This window comes from Salvelinus namaycush, chromosome 16 (genome assembly GCF_016432855.1).
Source record: "Salvelinus namaycush isolate Seneca chromosome 16, SaNama_1.0, whole genome shotgun sequence".
Lineage (NCBI taxonomy): Eukaryota > Metazoa > Chordata > Actinopteri > Salmoniformes > Salmonidae > Salvelinus > Salvelinus namaycush.
The window spans coordinates 40,120,709-40,142,895 of NC_052322.1; the positions used below are offsets into that span (position 1 = coordinate 40,120,709).

The following is a 22,187-nucleotide window of genomic DNA, read 5'->3' on the forward strand; positions in this document are numbered from 1 at the left end:
ATTAAAAAATTAGGCACTAAGGTGTGGTAAATGGCCAATATCCCAGGGCTGTTCTTATCCACAACGCAACGCGGAGTGCCTAAACACAGACATTAGCCGTGGTATATTGGCCATATATCACAAACCCCCGAGGTGGCTTACTGCTATTATAAACTGGTTACCAACATAATTAGAGCAGTACAAATACATGTTTTATCATACTGATATAACACGGCTGTCAGCCGTGTTCGAACCACCCAGTTTATAATTGTGATTATAAACCTTGTGGAACGAGCCCTGAATGAGTGTTTGAAAGTTTGAATTATGTCTGTGTATAATTGTATGTATGGGTATGGCATTTCATTTATTTTGACTGCACATCAACATTTAAGCATTTATCTACTTACTGTCTATTTATTGTTAGTATATCCATATAGTCTGTTAACGTAAATGTAATGATCCTTAATCTGAAATTAAATGAATTATATAGTCCATATTGTAGTTTGTCTTGGTGTTTTATGGTTTAGTTGTTTTTCAGAAACACTTTACTGACACTTCACTAATAACCAATATCCTTTGCTGATAGTGACTGATGTTGACTTTAGTACTGCTGCCATATTGCAGCAAACTCATCTAAATCTGATCATTTGTCATTAAATGTAGGACATCAAATTAACTTCAACCATTATCCTTTAATTAGAACTATATAAAATAAGGCTTCCCATCCATTGCATTAAGTGACAGCTCCACTTCTGGGAACCACACCTTTTGTAGTGACTTATCAAATTCAAAATGCATTGATCTCTAAGAACTAGAACCACTAGTTCAAGGCTCTCCAAGCCTGTTCCTGGAGAGATACCCTCCTGTAGGTTTTCACTCCAAGCCTGTTCCTGGAGAGCTACCCTCCTGTAGGTTTTCGAGACCCAACCCCATTTGTAACTAACCTGATTAACTTATTAACCAGGCAATTATTAGAATCAGGTGCGCTAGATTAGGTTTGGAGCGATAACCTACAGGGCAGTAGCTCTCCAGGAACAGGGATGGAGAGTCCCGCACTAGTCCATCTTCAACCTGTAATAGGTTGCTGTTAATCACAATTATATAAAATGTAATGTAATGGGGGCCGAACCACCCGTCCAGTAAAAAGCCAGTAGAATCCCTATCTTGAAGAGCAGACTGTAGGACCTTCCACACCATTTTTTAAAATGATTTTTAAAAGTCCCAATTGGGCATTCCAAAAGGTAAAGGTAAAGTTCTGTTTTAATGTCCATTCAGAATGTTCTGTGGTCCTCCCACGGCAGGCACGCTCTAAGGCTCCAATCCAGTGATTGCAGTAGGCCTCTCCTGGGTCGTGTTGTACCGAGTGGAAGACAAATATTCTGTCAGCAGATGGCACTGTTGTGCTACAGTGCCATAGAGCAAAATACAATAGACCTCAACCATAGGCCATATATCTGAAAAGTACCTTACTCTCTCCAAATATGATCAAACAAAATCGTACTGGAATGGAGAAGTAGTTAACTTTTGTGAAGGCCACCTCTGTCTGAACTCTGGAAGGAGCTGAGGTGGTGGTTGAAGGAGCTGAGGTGGTGGTTGAAGGAGCTGAGGTGGTGATTGAAGGAGCTGAGGTGGTGGTGGTTGGAGGAGCTGAGGTGGTGGTTGAAGGGGCTGAGGTGGTGGTGGCGGTTGACGGAGCTGAGGTGGTGGTTGAAGGGGCTGAGGTGGTGGTGGTGGTTGGAGGAGCTGAGGTGGTGGTTGGAGGAGCTGAGGTGGTGGTTGAAGGAGCTGAGGTGGTGGTTGAAGGAGCTGAGGTGGTGGTTGAAGGAGCTGAGGTGGTGGTTGAAGGAGCTGAGGTGGTGGTGGTGGTTGGAGGAGCTGAGGTGGTGGTTGAAGGAGCTGAGGTGGTGGTTGAAGGAGCTGAGGTGCTGGTTGAAGGAGCCGAGGTGGTGGCGGTTGAAGGAGCCGAGGTGGTGGCGGTTGAAGGAGCCGAGGTGGTGGCGGTTGAAGGAGCTGAGGTGGTGTTTGAAGGAGCCGAGGTGGTGGTTGAAGGAGCCGAGGTGGTGGTGGTTGAAGGAGCCGAGGTGGTGGCGGTTGAAGGAGCCGAGGTGGTGGCGGTTGAAGAAGCTGAGGTGGTGGCGGTTGAAGAAGCCGATGTGGTGGTGGTTGAAGGAGCTAAGGTGGTGGTTGAAGGAGCCGAGGTGGTGGTTGAAGGAGCTAAGGTGGTGGTGGTGGTTGAAGGAGCTGAGGTGGTGGCTTGAGAGGTGATGGTGGTTGAATTCAGGTTGTAACAAAACAAAATGTGGAAAAAGTCAAGCTGTGAATATTTTCTGAAGGCACTGTATACCCGGGAATAGGGCCACAATTATTTCATGGCAATATAACATTTACATTACATTTAAGTCATTTAGCAGACGCTCTTATCCAGAGCAACTTACAAATTGGAAAGTTCATACATATTCATCCTGGTCCCCCCGTGGGGAATGAACCCACAACCCTGGCGTTGCAAGCGCCATGCTCTACCAACTGAGCCACACGGGACCATATAACAAGATAAACCATTACGTTTTTACGATGCTAAGATTGTAAAAACGTGTAGTGGTCAGGAGGCCTAAGTCTATGCACTTACAGGATCAGCTTATGGTTGCCATCGATGTGCCACAAAGAATTTGGGCCTGCAACTCTGTACTGCCTCCGGTGTAGCCGCTGCTGCATGGCTCTCCTTGCAGCTCGCTGGGGGTTGACACGGATCAGACTGTCTGACCCTCTCCCGCTGGTCTCGAACACCCTCTTCTCTTAAGCGTGCCCTCACAGACTCAGCACCAAGTTCTTCATTCTGGCCTATCAGCTCTTTTGATCCTCTTATCCAGTTGAGAGTCTGACAACAGTGAGTAGGACCTGAAGAACTGAAATTAACTAAATACAAAAGAACACAAAGATACATTAATCAGGAATGTGTTAAAATCTAGGGAGGATGTAGAGATCTCCCACTAGTGTTACAATTGCTTTATTCAATTACGATAACTTACCTCATGTGCCACTTGACCAAAGAGAGTGACACATTAAGAACAGCTGCCATTTGTCTGATAGTCCATATGACAATCTATGAGGAACTCAAGCTGCTCATTGTTGATCTGATACCGCTTTCCCACCAAAGGGGCTTGATAGGCGACTAAAATAAAAAATACAATAAATCATTAATTATGATATTATTAACATACACTCCTAAAACCTTTTTTAGGTTAAGACTTAGCAACATACAGAATTTAAGAACAGCATTAGAGATAGGCCAACCAAAATGTTTTTCATTGATTGACTTTGCTAGATAAAGGCGCAGACTTGACACAGGACAAGTAAAATGATACAATCTCTGTCTTTGCCATGCCTGCCATTCAAAAAAGTATACAATGTAACAACTTGCCATCCTGTTAAGGTTCCTGTTGTTGGATGTCCTTTATCTCTTGCAGGAACTCTGCAACAGCGGGCCATCACTTCATCAATCAAATGACCGCTTGCCCACCGAAGGCTCAGCAACATGGTCTCTAGCCTGAAAAATAGACAGCAGACCCGATTGGTCCAGTGCATTTTCTTTTTGTGTAGCTAAAAACCCTTGAAGTGTTTACTTGTCTAATCTGTGCCAACGCTCAGCGCCTCCGACCTATGATGACAATCGATCATTAACAGGCGATGCAGTTTTAACTACAAACTAGCTAAAAAAAAAGGGTTCTTCATACAGACATCAATATAGCTACTGTAGCTAGCTGGTTAACGTTTTTATAGATTCTATAACTAGCTATATGATGAACAATTAACGTTAGCTAGCTATCTTGATTTCCATTTAATGTCAATGCATGGCAGGCAGATCTAGCTAGCTAACATTTTATATTATCTAGCTAAAAGTTACTGTAGCTAGCTAATATTAATTTAAGGTTACCTGGCTATTGATGGCTGAAGTCCATCTCTTCTGTCCGTGACCAGCAGTCTGGTGCAATCACAGATGGTAGATTTGCAATTTTCGACTAAGTGTTAACTAGCTAGCTAATTTTACCTCAAAGGAACAGTTAGCTAACTTTACCTCAGAAGAACAGAAAGTTGAGCGAACGTGAAGACATACATGAGAGAATGTTCCGTTGGAGAATTGGGCAGAGTCCTAACAACCTTTATGCAAATTAAGATCATTAGTGACTAAATATATTACTCATTGCATATGTATAGATGAATCGCTGTGACATGAAATATCAGTGATAGTGTAATCAATCTGTAATAACTAACTATTATGTGATGTGCAGTCATAGTCATGTCTTGATTGGTCAACAAGCTTATCATTTTTGACACGCAAAGACCCTAACAGCGTTCCATAGTTTAATGTAGTCTTCAAACAAAGCCTCCAGGTTACAGCTAGCATAAACAGACTGATTCCCAATTCAGAAACAGCCTAATGTATAAACACCATGACCCCAGCAGTCTCCTTGGTAATTTAAACATGCATCTGATTTCTTCAGTGAGTGTGTGATTTCGATTCTGATGCAGTGTTAAAAAGGCCAGCCCTTATTATGCACTTTCGGCACCCCTGAACTATACGTTTAAGGTACTTGCCCAACACCCCTTACTTTCTCATTAGTGGTACCTACAAGTCACCCCACTTGTATTAGCCAATCACAGTTCGCCAATCCCTGTGCACCTCACTGAATCTCGCACCTGTCTTCAGAGTGAGATTGCGGTCAAAAGAGAACGGGCTTGTTGGACTCTTTCCAATCAATCTGTTTGTGACCTGTGCTTAAAACCAGTTAGTGATCCCTTCGCGTGCCAATCCATTTAGCGGGATCGATTTGACAACATCCAGTGAAATTGCAGAGCGCCAAATTCAAACTACAGAAATATCAATATTCAAGGTTCACGAAAATATAAGTGTAATACATCAAAATAAAGCTTAACTTCTTGTTAATCCAGCCGCAGTGTCAGATTTCAAAAAGGCTTTACGGCGAAAGCAGACCATGCGATTACCTGAGGACAGCGCCCCGTATACTAACACATGAAAATCATTTTCAACCAGACACAAAAGTCAGAAATAACGATATAATAAATGCCTTACCTTTGAAGATCTTCTTCTGTTGGCACTCCAAAATGTCCCAGAAACATCACAAATGGTCCTTTTGTTCGATAATGTCCTTCTTTATATCCCCAAAATGTCAATTTATTTGGCGCGTTTGAATACAAAGTATCTAATAAGTTACCTGTAAACTTGGTCCAAACATTTCAAACAACGTTCCTAATTCAACCTCAGGTATCCTAAAACGTAAATAATCAATAAAATTTAAGACGGGATAAACTGTTTCCAATACCGGATAAAAACAATGTGAAGCGTGTTCCAGTTCACGCTCACCAAACAGCAGAGTCCACATGGAGTGACACTTACAAAGAACAGCCATACTTCTTAATTTCTCAAAAGAAAAACATCAACCAATTTCTAAAGACTGATGACATCTAGTGGAAGCCATAGGAACTGCAACCAGGTTCCTATTAAATAGGGCCTCAATTTTTATTTTCCCTGGATGGTTTGTCCTCGGGGTTTCGCCTGCCAAATCAGTTCTGTTATACTCACAGACATTATTTTAACAGTTTTAGAAACTTTGGAGTGTTTTCTATAAAAATCTATAAATTATATGCATATCCTAGCTTCTGGACCAGAGTAACAGGCAGTTTACTTTGGGCACGCTTTTCATCCGGATGTGAAAATACTGCCTCCATCCCTAAGAAGTTTAAGTAAGTGTAAATACTGTCCGACATGTCTTTGTGTATTTAGTTGGGTGTTGCTTCGACAGTCGAGATATTTACTATGTTTGTTACATTTATAGAATCATTCCTTTTCCATGTGCGTCATGCTATTTCTAGCCAGCTAGCCTAGGTGCTAACAAGTCATGCTAGCTCATAATGCTGTGTACCACATGCCTTGTTTAAGATAGTAAATTCATATTATTCTGTTCATATTGTTAGGTTGTCATATGTTATTATATTGTCTGGTAAGTTAATAGCCGTGTTTATGGACATTTAAAGTATTTTTAGGTAGCCCCCTGAACTGTTAGCATGTAGCTAATTTAGCCTGTGCCTTTCCTTGTGGTGCAGTTACTATTCCACGATGGTGGTGGTCACATGCAGTTGCACATGCGCAGACCGTAGTTACGTTGCAGTCACTTTCAGTTGCTTGTCAGTCTACTACTCTGTCATTAGATAGACACCTTTCTGTGTTTGCAAACTTGCCGCACGAGGGCGGAGAAAAATAATTTTAAAAAGCCTCTATTTACATGTTGATTATGAGTGCATTTCACACTACTTTTGGATTATAATTGTATTTTAAGGCTCGTATGAGTGTCCTGCTTAATATGTTTCTATCATCATCGCAAATCAACTAGATCATGTACATTATATAGTACTTTCATATGCTGTATCAAAAATAGTTATTTTGCAAAGATCATAACCAAATATAATCTTAACGACTGTTCAAGCAAGAATCAAAACATCATTGTAAGTGTATGAGAATCGCCAAAAAGTTATTTTGTTTAGAAGTAATAAAAACGTAAATCTAGGTTATGTTGAAAGGGCGTACATGGTGATAACTTTCTTACTGCCGCCAAGTGTCATGTGCATATGTGCGTGAAGTCAGTGTGTTGTATTTTTTAAAATAAATTTAGCCTTTATTTAACCAGGTAGGCTAGTTGTGTCACGTTCCTGACCTGTTTTCTGTTGTTTTGTATGTGTTTAATTGGTCAGGGCGTGAGTTGGGGTGGGTAGTCTATGTTATGTGTTTTCTATGTTGGGTTAATGGTTTGCCTGGTATGGTTCTCAATTAGAGGCAGGTGTGTGTCGTTTCCTCTGATTGAGAGCCATATTAAGGTAGGTTGTTCTCACTGTTTGTTTGTGGGTGATTGTTCCTGTGTCTGTGTATACCACATGGGACTGTTTCGTTTGTTCGTTCGTTTTAGGTAGTCTGTTCCTGTTCGTGCGTTCTTCGTCTATATGTAAGTTCGTTTGTTTCTGGTCTGTTGACTTCGTTTATTGTTTTGTAGTTTGTTATAGTGTTTTGTCAGTGTTTCGTCTTTGATTCAATAAATTAGTATGTATTCTTCACCTGCTGCGCCTTGGTCCGTTCATGCACCACAAGACGAACGTTACAGAATCACCCACCAACAAAGGATCAAGCAGCGGTGTAACGGGAGAGAGAGACAGCGCACGAAGGAGGAATGGACATGGGAGGATGTTTTGGACGGCAAGGGTTGCTACACATGGGAGGAGATCCTGGCTGGAAAGGATCGCCTCCCATGGGAACAGCTGGAGGCAGCTCGGAGAGCGGAGGCAACCGGAGAGAGGAACCGGCGTTATGAGGGGACGCGTCTAGCACGGAAGCCCGAGAGGCTCACCCAAAAATTTCTTGGGGGGGGGCTAAAGGGTAGTGTGGCGAGGGCAGGTAGGAAACCTGCGCCCACTTCCCATGCTTACCGTGGAGAGCGGGAGTACGGGCAGACACCGTGTTATGCGGAAGAGCGCACGGTGTCTCCTGTACGGGTGCATAGCCCGGTGCGGGTTATTCCACCTCCCCGCACTGGGCGGGCTAGAGTGAGCATTGAGCCAAGTGCCATGAAGCCGGCTCTACATATCTGGCCTCCAGTACGTCTCCTCGGGCCGGTGTACATGGCACCAGCCTTACGCATGGTGTCCCCGGTTCGCCAACACAGCCCAGTGCGGGTTATTCCACCTCCCCGCACTGGACGGGCTACGGGGAGCAGGCAACCAGGTAAGGTTGGGCAGGCTCAGTGCTCAAGGGAGCCAGTACGCCTGCACGGTCCGGTATATCCGGCGCCACCTTCCCGCCCCAGCCCAGTACCTCCAGTTCCAGCACCCCGCACTCGCCTTATGGTGCGTGGCCCCAGCCCAGTACCACCAGTGCCTACACCACGCACCAGGCTTCCAGTGCGTCTCCAGAGCCCTGTTCCTCCTCCACGCACTCTCCCTGTGGTGCGTGTCTCCAGCCCAGTGCCTCCAGTTCCAGCACCACGCACCAAGCCTCCTGTGCTTCTCCAGAGCCCTGTACGCACTGTTCCTTCTCTCCACACTCGCCCTGAGGTGCGTGCCCTCAGCCCGGTACCACCAGTTCCGGTACCACGCACCAGGCCTATAGTGCGCATCGAGAGTCCAGTGTGCCCTGTTCCTGCTCCCCACACTAGCCTTGAGGTGCGTGTCTCCAGTCCGGTACCACCAGTTCCGGCACCACGCACCAGGCCTACTGTGCGCCTCAGCGGGTCAGAGCTGCCTGCCTGCCCAGTGCCGTCTGAACTGCCTGCACTGCTCGTCTGCTCAACGCCGCCTGCACTGCTCGTCTGTCCAGCGCCGTCTGAGCTGCCTGCCTGCCCAGCGCCGTCTGAACTGCCTGCGCTGCTCGTCTGCTCAACGCCGCCTGCACTGCTCGTCTGCCCAGCGCCGTCTGAGCCATCCGTCTGCCCAGCTCCGTCTGAGCCATCCGTCTGCCCAGCGCCGTCTGAGCCATCCGTCTGCCCAGCGCCATCTGAGCCATCCGTCTGCCCAGCGCCATCTGAGCCATCTGTCTGCCCAGCGCCGTCTGAGCCATCTGTCTGCCTAGCGCCATCTGAGTCATCCGTCTGCCACGAGCCATTAGAGCCGCCCGTCTGTCCCGAGCCATTAGAGCCGTCCGTCAGTCAGGAGCCGCTAGAGCCGTCCGTCAGTCAGGAGCTGCCAGAGCCGCCAGCCAGTCAGGAGCTGCCAGAGCCACCAGCCAGTCAGGAGCTGCCAGAGCCGCCAGCCAGTCAGGAGCTGCCAGAGCCGCCAGCCAGTCAGGAGCTGCCAGAGACGCCAGCCAGTCAGGAGCTGCCAGAGACGCCAGCCAGTCAGGAGCTGCCAGAGCCGCCAGCCAGTCAGGAGCTGCCAGAGCCGCCAGCCAGTCAGGAGCTGCCAGAGCCGCCAGCCAGTCAGGAGCTGCCAGAGCCGCCAGCCAGTCAGGAGCTGCCAGAGCCGCCAGCCAGTCAGGAGCTGCCAGAGCCGCCATACAGTCATGAGCTGCCATACAGTCATGAGCTGCCCTATAGTCATGAGCTGCCCTCCAGTCATGAGCTGCCCTACAGTCATGAGCCGCCCTCCAGTCATGAGCTGCCCTCCAGTCATGAGCTGCCCTACAGTCATGAGCTGCCCTACAGTCATGAGCTGCCCTACAGTCATGAGCTGCCCTACAGTCATGAGCTGCCCTACAGTCATGAGCTGCCATTCAGTCCGGAGCTGCCACCCAGTCCGGAGCTGCCACCCAGTCCGGAGCTGCCACCCAGTCCGGAGCTGCCACTCAGTCCGGAGCTGCCACTCAGTCCGGAGCTGCCACTCAGTCCGGAGCTGCCATTCAGTCCGGAGCTGCCATTCAGTCCGGAGCTGCCATTCGTCCTGAGTTGTCCCTCTGTCCTGAGCCACCTCTTTGTCCTGCGCTACCTCTTTGTCCTGAGCTACCTCTCTGTCCTGAGTTGTCTCCTCTATTTTAGAGGGGCGTTGGTGAAGGTTCCTGGACCATGGTCGGGGGCGAGGGTCGCCACTCAAAGGACGCTAAGGAGGGGGACAAAGACAGTGGTGGAGTGGTGTCCTCGTCCACCGCCGGAGCCGCCACCGCGGACAGATGCCCACCCAGACCCTCCCCTTGAGTTTTAGGGGTGCGCCCGGAGTTCGCACCTTGAGGGGGGGGGGTTCTGTCACGTTCCTGACCTGTTTTCTGTTGTTTTGTATGTGTTTAATTGGTCAGGGCGTGAGTTGGGGTGGGTAGTCTATGTTATGTGTTTTCTATGTTGGGTTAATGGTTTGCCTGGTATGGTTCTCAATTAGAGGCAGGTGTGTGTCGTTTCCTCTGATTGAGAGCCATATTAAGGTAGGTTGTTCTCACTGTTTGTTTGTGGGTGATTGTTCCTGTGTCTGTGTATACCACATGGGACTGTTTCGTTTGTTCGTTCGTTTTAGGTAGTCTGTTCCTGTTCGTGCGTTCTTCGTCTATATGTAAGTTCGTTTGTTTCTGGTCTGTTGACTTCGTTTATTGTTTTGTAGTTTGTTATAGTGTTTTGTCAGTGTTTCGTCTTTGATTCAATAAATTAGTATGTATTCCTCACCTGCTGCGCCTTGGTCCGTTCATGCACCACAAGACGAACGTTACAAGTTGAGAACAAGTTCTCATTTACAACTGCGACCTGGCCAAGATAAAGCAAAGCAGTGCGACACAAACAACAACACAGCGTTACACATGGAATAAACAAGCATACAGTCAATAACACAATAGAAAAAAAGAACGTCTATATACAGTGTGTGCAAATGGCGTGAGGAGGTAAGGCAATAAATAGGCTATGGTAGCGAAGTAATTACAATTTAGCAAATTAACACTGGAGTGATAGATGTGCAAGTAGAAATACTGGTGTGCAAAAGAGCAGAGAAGTAAATAAAAACAATATGGGGATGAGGTAGGTAGATTGGATGGGCTATTTACAGATGGGCTATGTACAGCTGCAGCGGTCGGTTAGCTGCTCGGATAGCTGATGGTTAAAGTTAGTGAGGGAAATATAAGTCTCCAGCTTCAGCGATTTTTGCAATTCGTTCTAGTCATTGGCAGCAGAGAACTGGAAGGAAAGGCAGCCAAAGGAGATGTTGGCTTTGGGGAAGACCAGTGAGATATACCTACTGGAGCACGTGCTACAGGTGGGTGTTGTTGACCAGTGAGCTGAGAAGGCGAAGCTTTAACTAGCAAAGACTTATAAATGACCTGGAGCCAGTGGGTCTGGCGATGAATATGTAGCAAGGGCCAGCTGATTAGAGCATACAGGTCGCAGTGGTGGGTGGTATATGGGGCTTTGGTGACAAAACGGATGGCACTGTGATAGACTGTATCCAGTTTGCTGAGTAGAGTGTTGGAGGCTATTTTGTAAATGACATCGTCGAGGATCGGTAGGATAGTCAGTTTTACTAGGGTATGTTTGGCGGCGTGAGTGAATGAGACTTTGTTGCGGAATAGAAAGCCGATTCTAGATTTAATTTTGGATTGGAGATATTTAATATGAGTCTGGAAGGAGAGTTTACAGTCTAGCCAGACAGCTAGGTATTTGTAGTTGTCCACATATTCTAAGTCAGAACCGTCCAGAGTAGTGATGCTAGGCGGGCGGGTGCGGGCAGCGAACGGTTGAAAAGCATGCATTTAGTTTTACTAGCGTTTAAGAGCAGTTGGAGGCCACGGAAGGAGTGTCGTATGGCATTGAAGCTCGTTTGGAGGTTTGTTAATACAGTGTCCAAAGAAGGGCCAGATGTATACAGAATGGTGTTGTCTGCGTAGAGGTGGATCAGGGAATCACCCGCAGCAAGAGCAACATCGTTGATATATACAGATAAAAGAGTCAGCCCAAGAATTGAACCCTGTGGTACCCCCATAGAGACTGCCAGAGGTCCGGACAACAGGCCCTCCAATTTGACACACTGAACTCTGTCTGAGAAGTAGTTGGTGAACCAGGCGAGGCAGTCATTTGAGAAACCAAGGCTGTTGAGTCTGCCGATAAGAATACGGTGATTGACAGAGTCGAAAACCTTGGCCAGGTCGATGAAGATGGCTGCACAGTACAATCTTTTATCGATGGCGGTTAAGATATCGTTTAGTACCTTGAGCGTAGCGGAGGTGCACCCGTGACCAGCTCGGAAACCGGATTGCACATCGGAGAAGGTACGGTGGGATTCGAAATGGTCGGTGATCTGTTTATTAACTTGCCTTTCGAAGACTTTAGAAAGGCAGGGCAGGATGGATATAGGTCTATAACAGTTTGGGTCTAGAGTGTCACCCCCTTTGAAGAGAGGGATGACCGTGGCAGCTTTCCAATCTTTAGGGATCTCAGACGATACGAAAGAGAGGTTGAACAGACTGGTAATAGGGGTTGCAACAATGGCGGCGGATAATTTTAGAAAGAGAGGGTCCAGATTGTCTAGCGCAGCTAATTTGTACGGGTCCAGGTTTTGCAGCTCTTTCAGAACATCAGCTATCTGGATTTGGGTGAAAGAGAAGCTGGGGAGGCTTGGGCAAGTAGCTGCGGGGGGTGCGGAGCTGTTGGCCGGGGTTGGGGTAGCCAGGAGAAAAGCATGGCCAGCCGTAGCGAAATGCTTATTGAAATTCTCGATTATCGTGGATTTATCGGTGGTGGCAGTGTTACCTAGCCACAGTGCAGTGGGCAGCTGAAAGGAGGTGCTCTTGTTCTCCATGAACTTTACAGTGTCCCAAAACTTTTTGGAGTTAGAGCTACAGGATGCAAATTTCTGTTTGAAAAAGCTAGCCTTTGCTTTCCTGACTGACTGCGTGTATTGGTTCTTGACATCCCTGAACAGTTGCATATCGTGGGGACTATTCAATGCGATTGCAGTCTGTAGTGTGTTGTATTGGAAAAGGGTCTATTGGTGTAGAACTAGCCTATGCTTATCAGTGGTAATTCTCAGTTGTGTGCGTTATTTACCTGTATGCTACTTTGTTGTATTCAGTCATATAACTGGTTTTACTGTCTGGTCATTACAGTGTTCATGGCAATGCACAGATATGTTATTACTGTATCCTACACGGTATATTCCTACAGTTTGCAGTATGTGAATATACATTATATATAGCCTATTTTGACATTCCAGAGATGCCCTGTAGGCTATTTACTTAATGTTATTATTTTCCATAGAACCACTTACAATGTTTACTGTCTATGAGTGTGGTGTGGTGAACCCTTAGATCAGTAATTAACCTGTCTGAAGATATCTTGTACCTGTTCTTGCTGGACAGACCTGTAGTGGCTGAACCGTATCCACTGGCACCTGTAGTGGCTGAACCGTATCCACTGGCACCTGTAGTGGCTGAACCGTATCCACTGGCACCTGTAGCTCTCTAGTAATGCCCGTTATTCATGGTCCACCTGGATCAGCCTTTAATATTTTACACCCAGTACCCCATGCCTCTGGGCCGAGGTTGCCCTTACGCATAGTTCTAGGATCACGTGGAAAACCCCTCTGTGGCTCCCTTATTAAACTTAGAAGTTTCTGCAGCTTACTCTGACATCTCTCCTTCCAAAGTAAGTGGACTTTGTGGAGCCAGAGTGCCTTTGTGTATTAGTTTATGCAGCTGTTGTAGTCCTATTTAAAAACCTCTTAATAAGGATCCGCCCTTTTTTTCCAATTTTCGCCTAAAATGACATACCCAAATCTACCTGCCTGTAGCTCAGGACCTGAAGCAAGGACATGCATATTCTTGATACCATTTGAAAGGAAACACTTTGAAGTTTGTGGAAATGTGAAATGAATGCAGGAGAATATAACACATTAGATCTGGTAAAAGATAATACAAAGAAAAAAACATGAATTTATTTTATTTTATTTTTTGTCCCCCCATCTTTGAAACGCAAGAGAAAGGCCATAATGTATTATCCAGCTCAGTGCAATTTGTATATGCCAAGTTTTTAGACTGATCCAATGAACCATTGCATTTATGTTCAAGCTTTTGTATCAATACCGCCCAAATGTGCCTAATTGGTTTATTATTAACTTTAAATTCATAACTGTGCACTCTCCTCAAACAATAGAATGGTATTCTGTCACTGTAATAGCTACTGTAAATTGGAAAGTGCAGTTAGATTAACAAGAATTTAAGCTTTCTGCCAATGTCAGCTATGTCTGTCCTGGGAAATGTTTTTGTTACTTACAACCTCATGCTAATCACATTAGCCTACGTTAGCTCAACCATCCCACGAAATACCCACCGATCCTGAAGAGGTTCTATTTAACAATCCCTTGTTACCTGCTTACAACTTTTCAACTTTTATCCAACTGGTATTCCGTAACTACAGTATGTTAGTATTTTACCTCCTAGTACTATGCCATGTTACATTAGCCTGTTTTATCGTGTTTACTTTGGTGTTGTTTCTCACTAGTCACACTACTTGCTATTGAAACCTACAGGCCTAAGATGGCCGCAGGTAGCGAGTTAATTAACCTATCTAATACGGCCGCTGTTTCCTGTTGTTATTGTTGTCATGTGACAATTCCAAGATGGCGGCCCCTATAGCCTTGTTTATATTAGAATTTAGTATGCTAACCGGAATGCTAACATTCAATGCTAATTTATGGTTTTACTTTTATGTTATATCATTTTCCTACTAGCTTATTAGCCTTTCAGCTATAATACTTAACCTTTCCTTACTAGCCTGTAGTGTTAGTCTAGCTGTTCATTTGTGCTAGTAGCTTTATAGTGTATACTTTATTCTCTATTAGCCTGTTTCTAATAATTAGCTGCTATTATTTTTAGCTTCCTAAAACGTTATTGCCTATTGCCAATGGGCTTTACTCCCATTTAAATGTTTCCTTTATTTAACTAGTCAGTCAGTTAAGAACTAATTCTGATTTACGATGACGGTCTACCCCAGCAAAACTCGGACGACGCTGGGCCAACTGTGCGCCGCCCTATGGGACTCCCAATCACGGCCGGATGTGATACAGCCTGGATTCAAACCAGGGACTGTAGTGACTCCTCTTGCATTGAGATGCAGTGCCTTAGACTGCTGCGCCACTCGGAAGCCCATTGCTACTATGCTGTTAGCCTTGCTGCTATTAATCCTATTATTACAGTGTATTAGCCTGTATAGCATTACTTCTGGTCTATTATTACCATTGATGGTATTACACTGCTATTGTTGTCTAGCCCATTAGCCTTAACCATTTTAGCAGGTAGCCTAGCTATAATTAGAGAAGCTGGCCAGCAACCCTCTGGTAACTGGGTCGAATCCCAGCTCAGACAGAGTGCCCAGTGCCCTTGAGCAAGGTACTTAACCCCCTACATTTACTCTGCACGGTGGCTGACCCATTGCTTCCAGCTCCTTGTGGTGTGTGTGTGTCTCTTGGGTTGTTGGGTTATGAGCATAAACACACATTTCCAATGTCTGTAAGGTAATGGATAATAAAGTACATCTAATCTTATAGCCCAATTTGTAGCCTATGTTTTTACACTGCTATTCCTTAGCTATTATTCTGCCACTGTAGCACTATTGTAATTGCTATTAGTAGGCCATCATTGTAAATAAGAATTTGTTCTTAACTGACTTGCCTAGTTAAATAAAGGTAAAATAAAAATATGAGGAAAGGACTGTTCTACAGCGTAGGAACAAAATGTGCAGTGCATATTCTGCTGTCCTATTGCGCATGCAACTGTTTGCACTAACTTCTTTGTTGTAATATCCAAAACGTACGTGGCAATTTCACCTATTAATGATTCCAGCTTTAACCATTAGAGGAGAATATGCTAAACTGGCCTTGAATCAGTGTCTAAGGGCAACTTGCATACCATACAGAATGGCATTTTCCGCATTGGTCTGAATAATACCCACTGTGGTGAGGAAGTATGGAAGCTGCTGAGAGAAAAGTACGTAGTCTGTTTTCTTTAACTCTTAGCCAGTGTGTGTGACTTTTATTAAAACCCTCTGCTTTCCCAGATTTGCAGATTCCGTGTATTCCCTCGTGCTGTGCAACCATATAAGGGGAGTACCGGCCATAAAAGGAATGGAATGACTTCAGGGCTGGGTTATAGGAACTGACACCATGTCTTTAGGCTGGTTCTTAGCGCATGCCTTCACAATGCAGCACATTTCACAGCTTTGGCTTTCAGTCAACACGGAGTTATTTTATTGTGTTTTCCAGCTTGACAGTTAAAACTAACAATGAAAACTCTGGTGCAGCATACAAAGAACATGGTCCTTGTCAAATCAATGACCAATAAGTATTTGTCTCAAACATTAATCTGTAGTGATGGGCACCGATATGGAAAGTCCATATCAGCTGCATTTTTCCATTTGATATCAATATCATATAGGAATATAGGAAACACTTTACTGTAGGCTACATATTGTTTACCCCAGTTGCAATAAAAAAAGAACAACATTGCAACTGTGTTCAGTTTTTTGTCAACTTCCATATCTCTGTGAAGTCCAGTCAACTGGTTACCCATTAGGCCAGGTGTGAATGTTCTTGGAGTCTAAAACCTACCCAAACAGTTTGAATACAATGGGAAGCCCATCTGCTGTTTATGTCCAATCAGCAGGCAATTAACTATGCTATGTTAAGAGCAGATGACAATGTCTGTGAGAGGGTTTTGCGCATGGAACAGTCATGTATGCTTGTTTACGTAATTAATGTATATTAATTAACAGGAAGGATTAGGAAGGATGAACCATTATTACTATATGCCTTGCAACTGCATTTTCTCACTCATCCTCAATGGTTCAGAAAGAGGTCTAGGGAAGTGGAATTCAGTGTCTGACTAACTTGGTTCCGATCATCCAGTCTACATCTCCCTTCTCCCTCTCCCTCTCTTTCACTTCAATTCAATTCATAGCTTTATTGACATAGGAAACATGTGGTTACATTGCCATAGCAAGTGAAACAGATAATAAACAGAAATAAACAAACACAAAACACACGGACAGAGCCAAACGCATGCTCCATTCAAACTCCGAAGTCTAGACAGTTGTATCACCAAGGCATTGGTGGTTCAGTGGTAGAATTCTCGCCTGCCACGCGGGAGGCCCGGGTTCGATTCCCGGCCAATGCACAGACACGTTTTGAAATGTTGTTGGATATTCGCATAGAAGTAATAAGTACATGTATTTATTTACACATTTTTAAACAGCAGCTACATGATCTTATGGATTACATTTGAAACTCAAGTTAATTATGGCTATAGCTCTGGAATCATTCTTTTTAGATCCCTCCGGTATCTCAAATAAGTTTATTTTCAAATCCATGTCGTAAACAAGCTGATGTCCACAATCAGACATAAATCATACCACCTTTCAAAACAACTACTTTACATTTTTCACAAATGCCTTAACTCCCATCTGCTTTAACTCCATCCCCCCTCCAACTTGACCCGTCGTCCCCTTTCTATTTTCCTATTATATGACTATAGGGGACGGTAATATACTCTATCAAAGCATTGGTGGTTCAGTGGTAGAATTCTCGCCTGCCACGCGGGAGGCCCGGGTTCGATTCCCGGCCAATGCATGTATGACTTTTTCAAAAAGTATTTTAGGATCGACTCAGAAATGTTTCAATATATAAATAAGTACCATGTATTTGCTTACATACACTACATGGCCAAATGTATGTGGACACCTGCTCGTCAAACATCTCATTCCCTTAGCTGATTTTAATTCAGATTGTTTACTGGTCACATGTACGTGATTGTAGGGTAGAGTGAAAATCTTAGCCTTCGAGCTTCAACATGCAGGTATTGTGTGTAGATTAATGAGGGCAAAAAACTGTTTAATCATTTTTAGAATGAGGCTGTAACGTAACAAAATGTGGGAAAAGTTAAGCATTGTAGGATTTACTCCGAAATAAGTACTAGTAGAAAATATTAACTTTTCTTTTGGATTGCATTTGTCAACAAGTTAATTATTGCTAAACCTCTAGAATCATTCTTTTAGATCAGTCAGGTATCTCAAATATGTTTATTTTCACATCCTCGTTGCAAACAGGCTGTAAGTACTATGTAACAACACTCTAATTACATTGTACTGCCTCTCATTTAATGCTCCTTCGAGACGGATAGCTAAATAGTAACTCAACATATTTCAACTTCTGGTTCACTTCATTGAGACTGTTATATTACTCTCGGGGAGATTTTATCTCTATCAAAGCATTGGTGGTTCAGTGGTAGAATTCTCGCCTGCCACGCGGGAGGCCCGGGTTCGATTCCCGGCCAATGCATGGTTTCCTTTTTTGGGGGGGCATTTTGGGATCTACTCACATAAATTCTGGAAATTTCATTCCAACCATGTTCAAATATATAAATAAGTACCATGTATTTGTTTTCATACACTACATGTTCGAAAGTATGTTGACACCTACTCCTTGAAAATCTAATTCTAATATCAGGGTTCCAGGTGTAATTGAAGGGTACAGTGAAAATCTAAGGCTTCGAGCTTCAACATGCAGTGCTAGTGAAATTAAATAATGAAAATTGTAATAAAAATAATATAATAGAAGTAGCACTATATACAGTGATGAATAAATAAATGTCCCTTGGGGTGGAGGCAGAGTAAAGACTAGAAGTCGGCCGATTATTGGAGGACCAAAAAAAGGTGATACCGATTAAATCGGCCGAGATATATAGATATATATTTGTAATAATGACAATTAGAACAATACTGAATGAACAATGAACATTTTTATTTGAACTTAATATAATACATCAAAAAAATCCATTTAGTCTCAAATAAATAATAAAACATGTTCAAACTTGTTTAAATAATGCAAAAAACACAGTATTGGAGAAGGAAGTAAAAGTGCAATATGTGCCATGTTAAAAAGCTAACGTTTAAGTTCCTTGCTCAGAACATGAGAACATATGAAAGTTGGTGGTTCCTTTTAACATGAGTCTTCAATATTCCCAGTTAAGAAGTTTTAGGTTGTAGTTATTATAGGACTATTTCTCTCTATACCATTTGTATTTCATAGACCTTTGACTAGTGCCAGCCTAATCTCGGGAGTTGATAGGCTTGAAGTCATAAACAGCGCTGTGCTTCAAGCATTGCGAAAAGCTGCTGGCAAACGGAGGAAAGTGCGGTTTGAACGAATGCTTATGAGCCTGCTGCTGCCTACCACCACTCAGTCAGACTGCTCTATCAAATATCAAATCATAGACTTAATTATAAAATAATAAACACAGAGAAATACGAGCCTCAGGTCATTAATATGGCCAAATTCAGAAACTATCATTTCGAAAACAAAACGTTTATTCTTTCAGTGAAATACGGAATCGTTCCGTATTTTATCAAACGGGTGGCAACCCTAAGTCTAAATATTGCTGTTCATTGCACAACCTTCAATGTTATGTCATAATTATGTAAAATTCTGGCAAATTAATTACGGTTTTTGTTAGGGAGAAATGGTCTTCACACAGTTCACAACGAGCCAGGCGGCCCAAACTGCTGCATATACCCAGACTCTGCTTACACTGAACGCAAGAGAAGTAACACAATTTCAGGCACCGCATTGATTATATGCAGCGCAGGACAAGCTAGTTAAACTAGTAATATCATCAACCATGTGTAGTTAACTAGTGATTATGTTAAGATTGATTGTTTTTTATAAGATAAGTTTAATGCTAGCTAGCAACTTACCATGGCTCCTTGCTGCACTCGCGTAACAGGTGGTCAGCATGCCACGCAGTCTCCTCGTGGATTGCAATATAATCGGTGTCCAAAAATGCCGATTACCAATTTTTATGAAAACTTTAATCTGCCCTAATTAAAATCGGCCATTCCGATTAATCGGTTGACCTCTAGTAAAGACTGTTGAGGGGGTGGGGGGAATGACCAGTGGGAGCAGCAAAATGACCATTGAGGGGGTGGAGGGGATGACCACAGGGGGAGCAGCAGAAAGACCATTGAGGGGGTGGAGGGGATGACCACAGGGGGAGCAGCAGAATGACCATTGAGGGGGTGGAGCGGATGACCACAGGGGGAGCAGCAGAAAGACCATTGAGGGGGTGGAGGGGATGACCACAGGGGGAGCAGCAGAAAGACCATTGAGTGAAATAAAAACAAAAAGTAATAATATGCATATTAACAACTGCAACACGTTGGGGTGGGGGCAGAGTAAAAACTGTTGGGGGGTGGAATGTCCATAGAGGGAGTAGAAGGGGGGGAGCAGCAGGATAAAGAATGTCCATAGGGGAAGTAGCAGGTAAGGTAAGTGAGAGTTGAGGGCGTGTGGGAATGTCCATAGAGGAAGTAGAAGGGGGGGGAGCAGCAGGATAAAGAATGTCCATAGAGGAAGTATCAGGTAAGGTAAGTGAGAGTTGAGGGCGTGTGGGAATGTCCATGGGAGCTATATCAACCTATTTACAAACTACTTCTCTACATTTTTGTCCTATATGTCTCTTAAACCCCTTCCAGTCTTTCTCTCCTATTTTCAACTCCTCCTTCCTGCTTCACTCCTACCTTCTCCTTGTCCTTCACGCCACCCTCACTGTGTTGTGAGCCTTGGAGAAAATTAACAGAACAGCTAAGCATTGGTGGTTCAGTGGTAGAATTCTCGCCTGCCACGCGGGAGGCCCGGGTTCGATTCCCGGCCAATGCAGGCATATCCTTTTAAAATAACTACCCTTTACACTCACTGGATGACAGGCACAAGGTCTTCACCATAAGCGGAAAATCTGTAGAATCACATTTTCAATATACCAATAGGAGGGTTCGATTTTAACCGATTTATTTTTTTAATTCTTTGTGTGTTCTCACCTTGACGTTCAGGTCCTGGTCTAGTAGAATGTTCTCCAGCTTCAGATCTCGATGGACCACACCATTCTGAAGGAGAGGGAAAGAGACAATCAAGTAAAGTACCACTATTACACACAGATCTTTACACACGCACAGATTCTTCACCCCCTTGATGTTTTTCTAGGAAGACACTGCTTTGTTGATTTAGGTACTAGAGAGCAGATGACATTTACACAAACATGGCCTGAATACTTAAGTGGAGGTCCAGTGTGTGTTTGTGTTTTGTGTGTGATATCAATCATTTTGTAACACAGTTGCTGTATAGAGATTCAAGAGAAATAGGGAACAGATTAAGAGAACAAAAGAACAGCTTGAAAGAGGAGAGATGAAAATGTAATTGTCTAATTGACATTGAAAGTTAATTCTCGTGATATGAGTGTTTGATTCAATGATTAATCCACGAGCATACAGTACTGGTGAATGGTCAACAGTATACAGTCTGAGTGTGTGTAAACCTGGTCTGTGTTTGTTAGTCTATTCATAGCCAGGGCTTTGTTTAGTTATTGTTTCTGTTTGTCTTTCAATTAGCTTTTCTTAATTATTTTGGATTGTTCAGTTATCCCTCCTTCTGTCTTTCATTGTATTATCACAATTAACAATCCAGCTCTATAACAAATCCAACATGGACAGATGATATCTCTAATGTAGTATAACGATATTAAAGAGAGAGGGAGAGAGAAAGAGCGGGTTTGAGAGTTTGCTACAGGAAAATATGAATAGCACAGCAGAGGTCAATTCAGGCGAAGAGTGAATGTGAGAGAGCGAATAAGATAAAGAAACAAGGAGGGGGGGAGAGAGAGACAGACATGAATAGGGAAAGAGAGAGGTTTCTGTGGCGTGTCTTTTAAAAACGTTCCTTTTCCCCTGAAGCCTAAATACTTCCTGCTAAAGCTGCATACCTCAGAAGCATTCTAAATAATTCACGCGTTCCGGAACATTCATGTCTATTTTAGAACACTATTTGAGGTCAGACACAACTAGAGGATGCAGCATCAAGCTCCAAAGCTAAAATAGCGAGGGGTGTTTTTTGTTCTTCATTCTAATGTAGTGGTTTGGGGTTGGGGGATAGATGGGGGGGTTAAACATGCTTTGCAAACTCCAAATAAAATGACCAACATAATTTAGCCATCTGGTGTTAAGCAGTATCAGCTATGAGCTAGCTCTGGTGTGCACACATGCATATGGTTTATTCCACTGAAGAGCTTTATACCAAAACTCTGCCAATAGGCGTTCACTATTTCCTAAGTCTCCTATTTCCTACATTTCTGCACCAACTAGGAAATGTATCTTTTTAACTTTTACCACGACACAGATTCTATAAACTAAGAATGTAAAATGTCCGAATAATAGTGGAGAATGATTTATTTCAGCTTTTATTTCTTTAATCACATTCCCAGTGGGTCATACGTTTACATACACTCAATTAGTATTTGGTAGCATTGCCTTTAAATTGTTTAACTTGGGTCAAACATTTCAGGAAGCCTTCCACAAGCTTCCCACAATAAGTTGGGTGAATTTTGCTGAAAAGCTCGCACAAGCTTTTTCAGTTCTACCCACACATTTTCTATGGGATTGAGGTCAGGGCTTTGTGATGGCTACTCCAATACCTTGACTTTGTTGTCCTTAAGCCATTTTGCCACAACTTTGGAAGTATGCCTGGGGTCATTGTCCATTTGGAAGACCCATTTACGACCAAGCTTTAACTTCCTGACTGATGTCTTGAGATGTTGCTTCAATATATCCACATAATTTTCCCTTCGTCATGATGCCATCTATTTTGTGAAGTGCACCAGTCCCTCCTGCAGCAAAGCACCCCCACAACATGATGCTGCCACCCCCGTGCTT

General features: G+C 43.8%; 1 protein-coding gene and 4 non-coding genes across 5 annotated transcripts in view; 4 read left to right on the top strand and 1 right to left on the bottom strand.

Moving 5' to 3' along the window:
• Positions 1 to 22,187, bottom strand: part of LOC120061671 (NUAK family SNF1-like kinase 1) — a 71,109-nt gene that overhangs the window by 11,153 nt on the left and 37,769 nt on the right. Inside the window, exon 4 of the mRNA XM_039011566.1 lies at positions 20,304 to 20,369. Within this exon, the coding sequence (XP_038867494.1) occupies positions 20,304 to 20,369 (66 nt within the window). The remainder of the gene's footprint in view (positions 1 to 20,303; positions 20,370 to 22,187) is intronic.
• Positions 16,539 to 16,609, top strand: trnag-gcc. Its single transcript has one exon. It is a non-coding gene; the product is annotated as a tRNA-Gly (tRNA).
• On the top strand, positions 16,991 to 17,061 carry trnag-gcc. The gene has a single exon. It is a non-coding gene; the product is annotated as a tRNA-Gly (tRNA).
• trnag-gcc lies at positions 17,699 to 17,769 on the top strand. Its single transcript has one exon. It is a non-coding gene; the product is annotated as a tRNA-Gly (tRNA).
• On the top strand, positions 20,075 to 20,145 carry trnag-gcc. Its single transcript has one exon. It is a non-coding gene; the product is annotated as a tRNA-Gly (tRNA).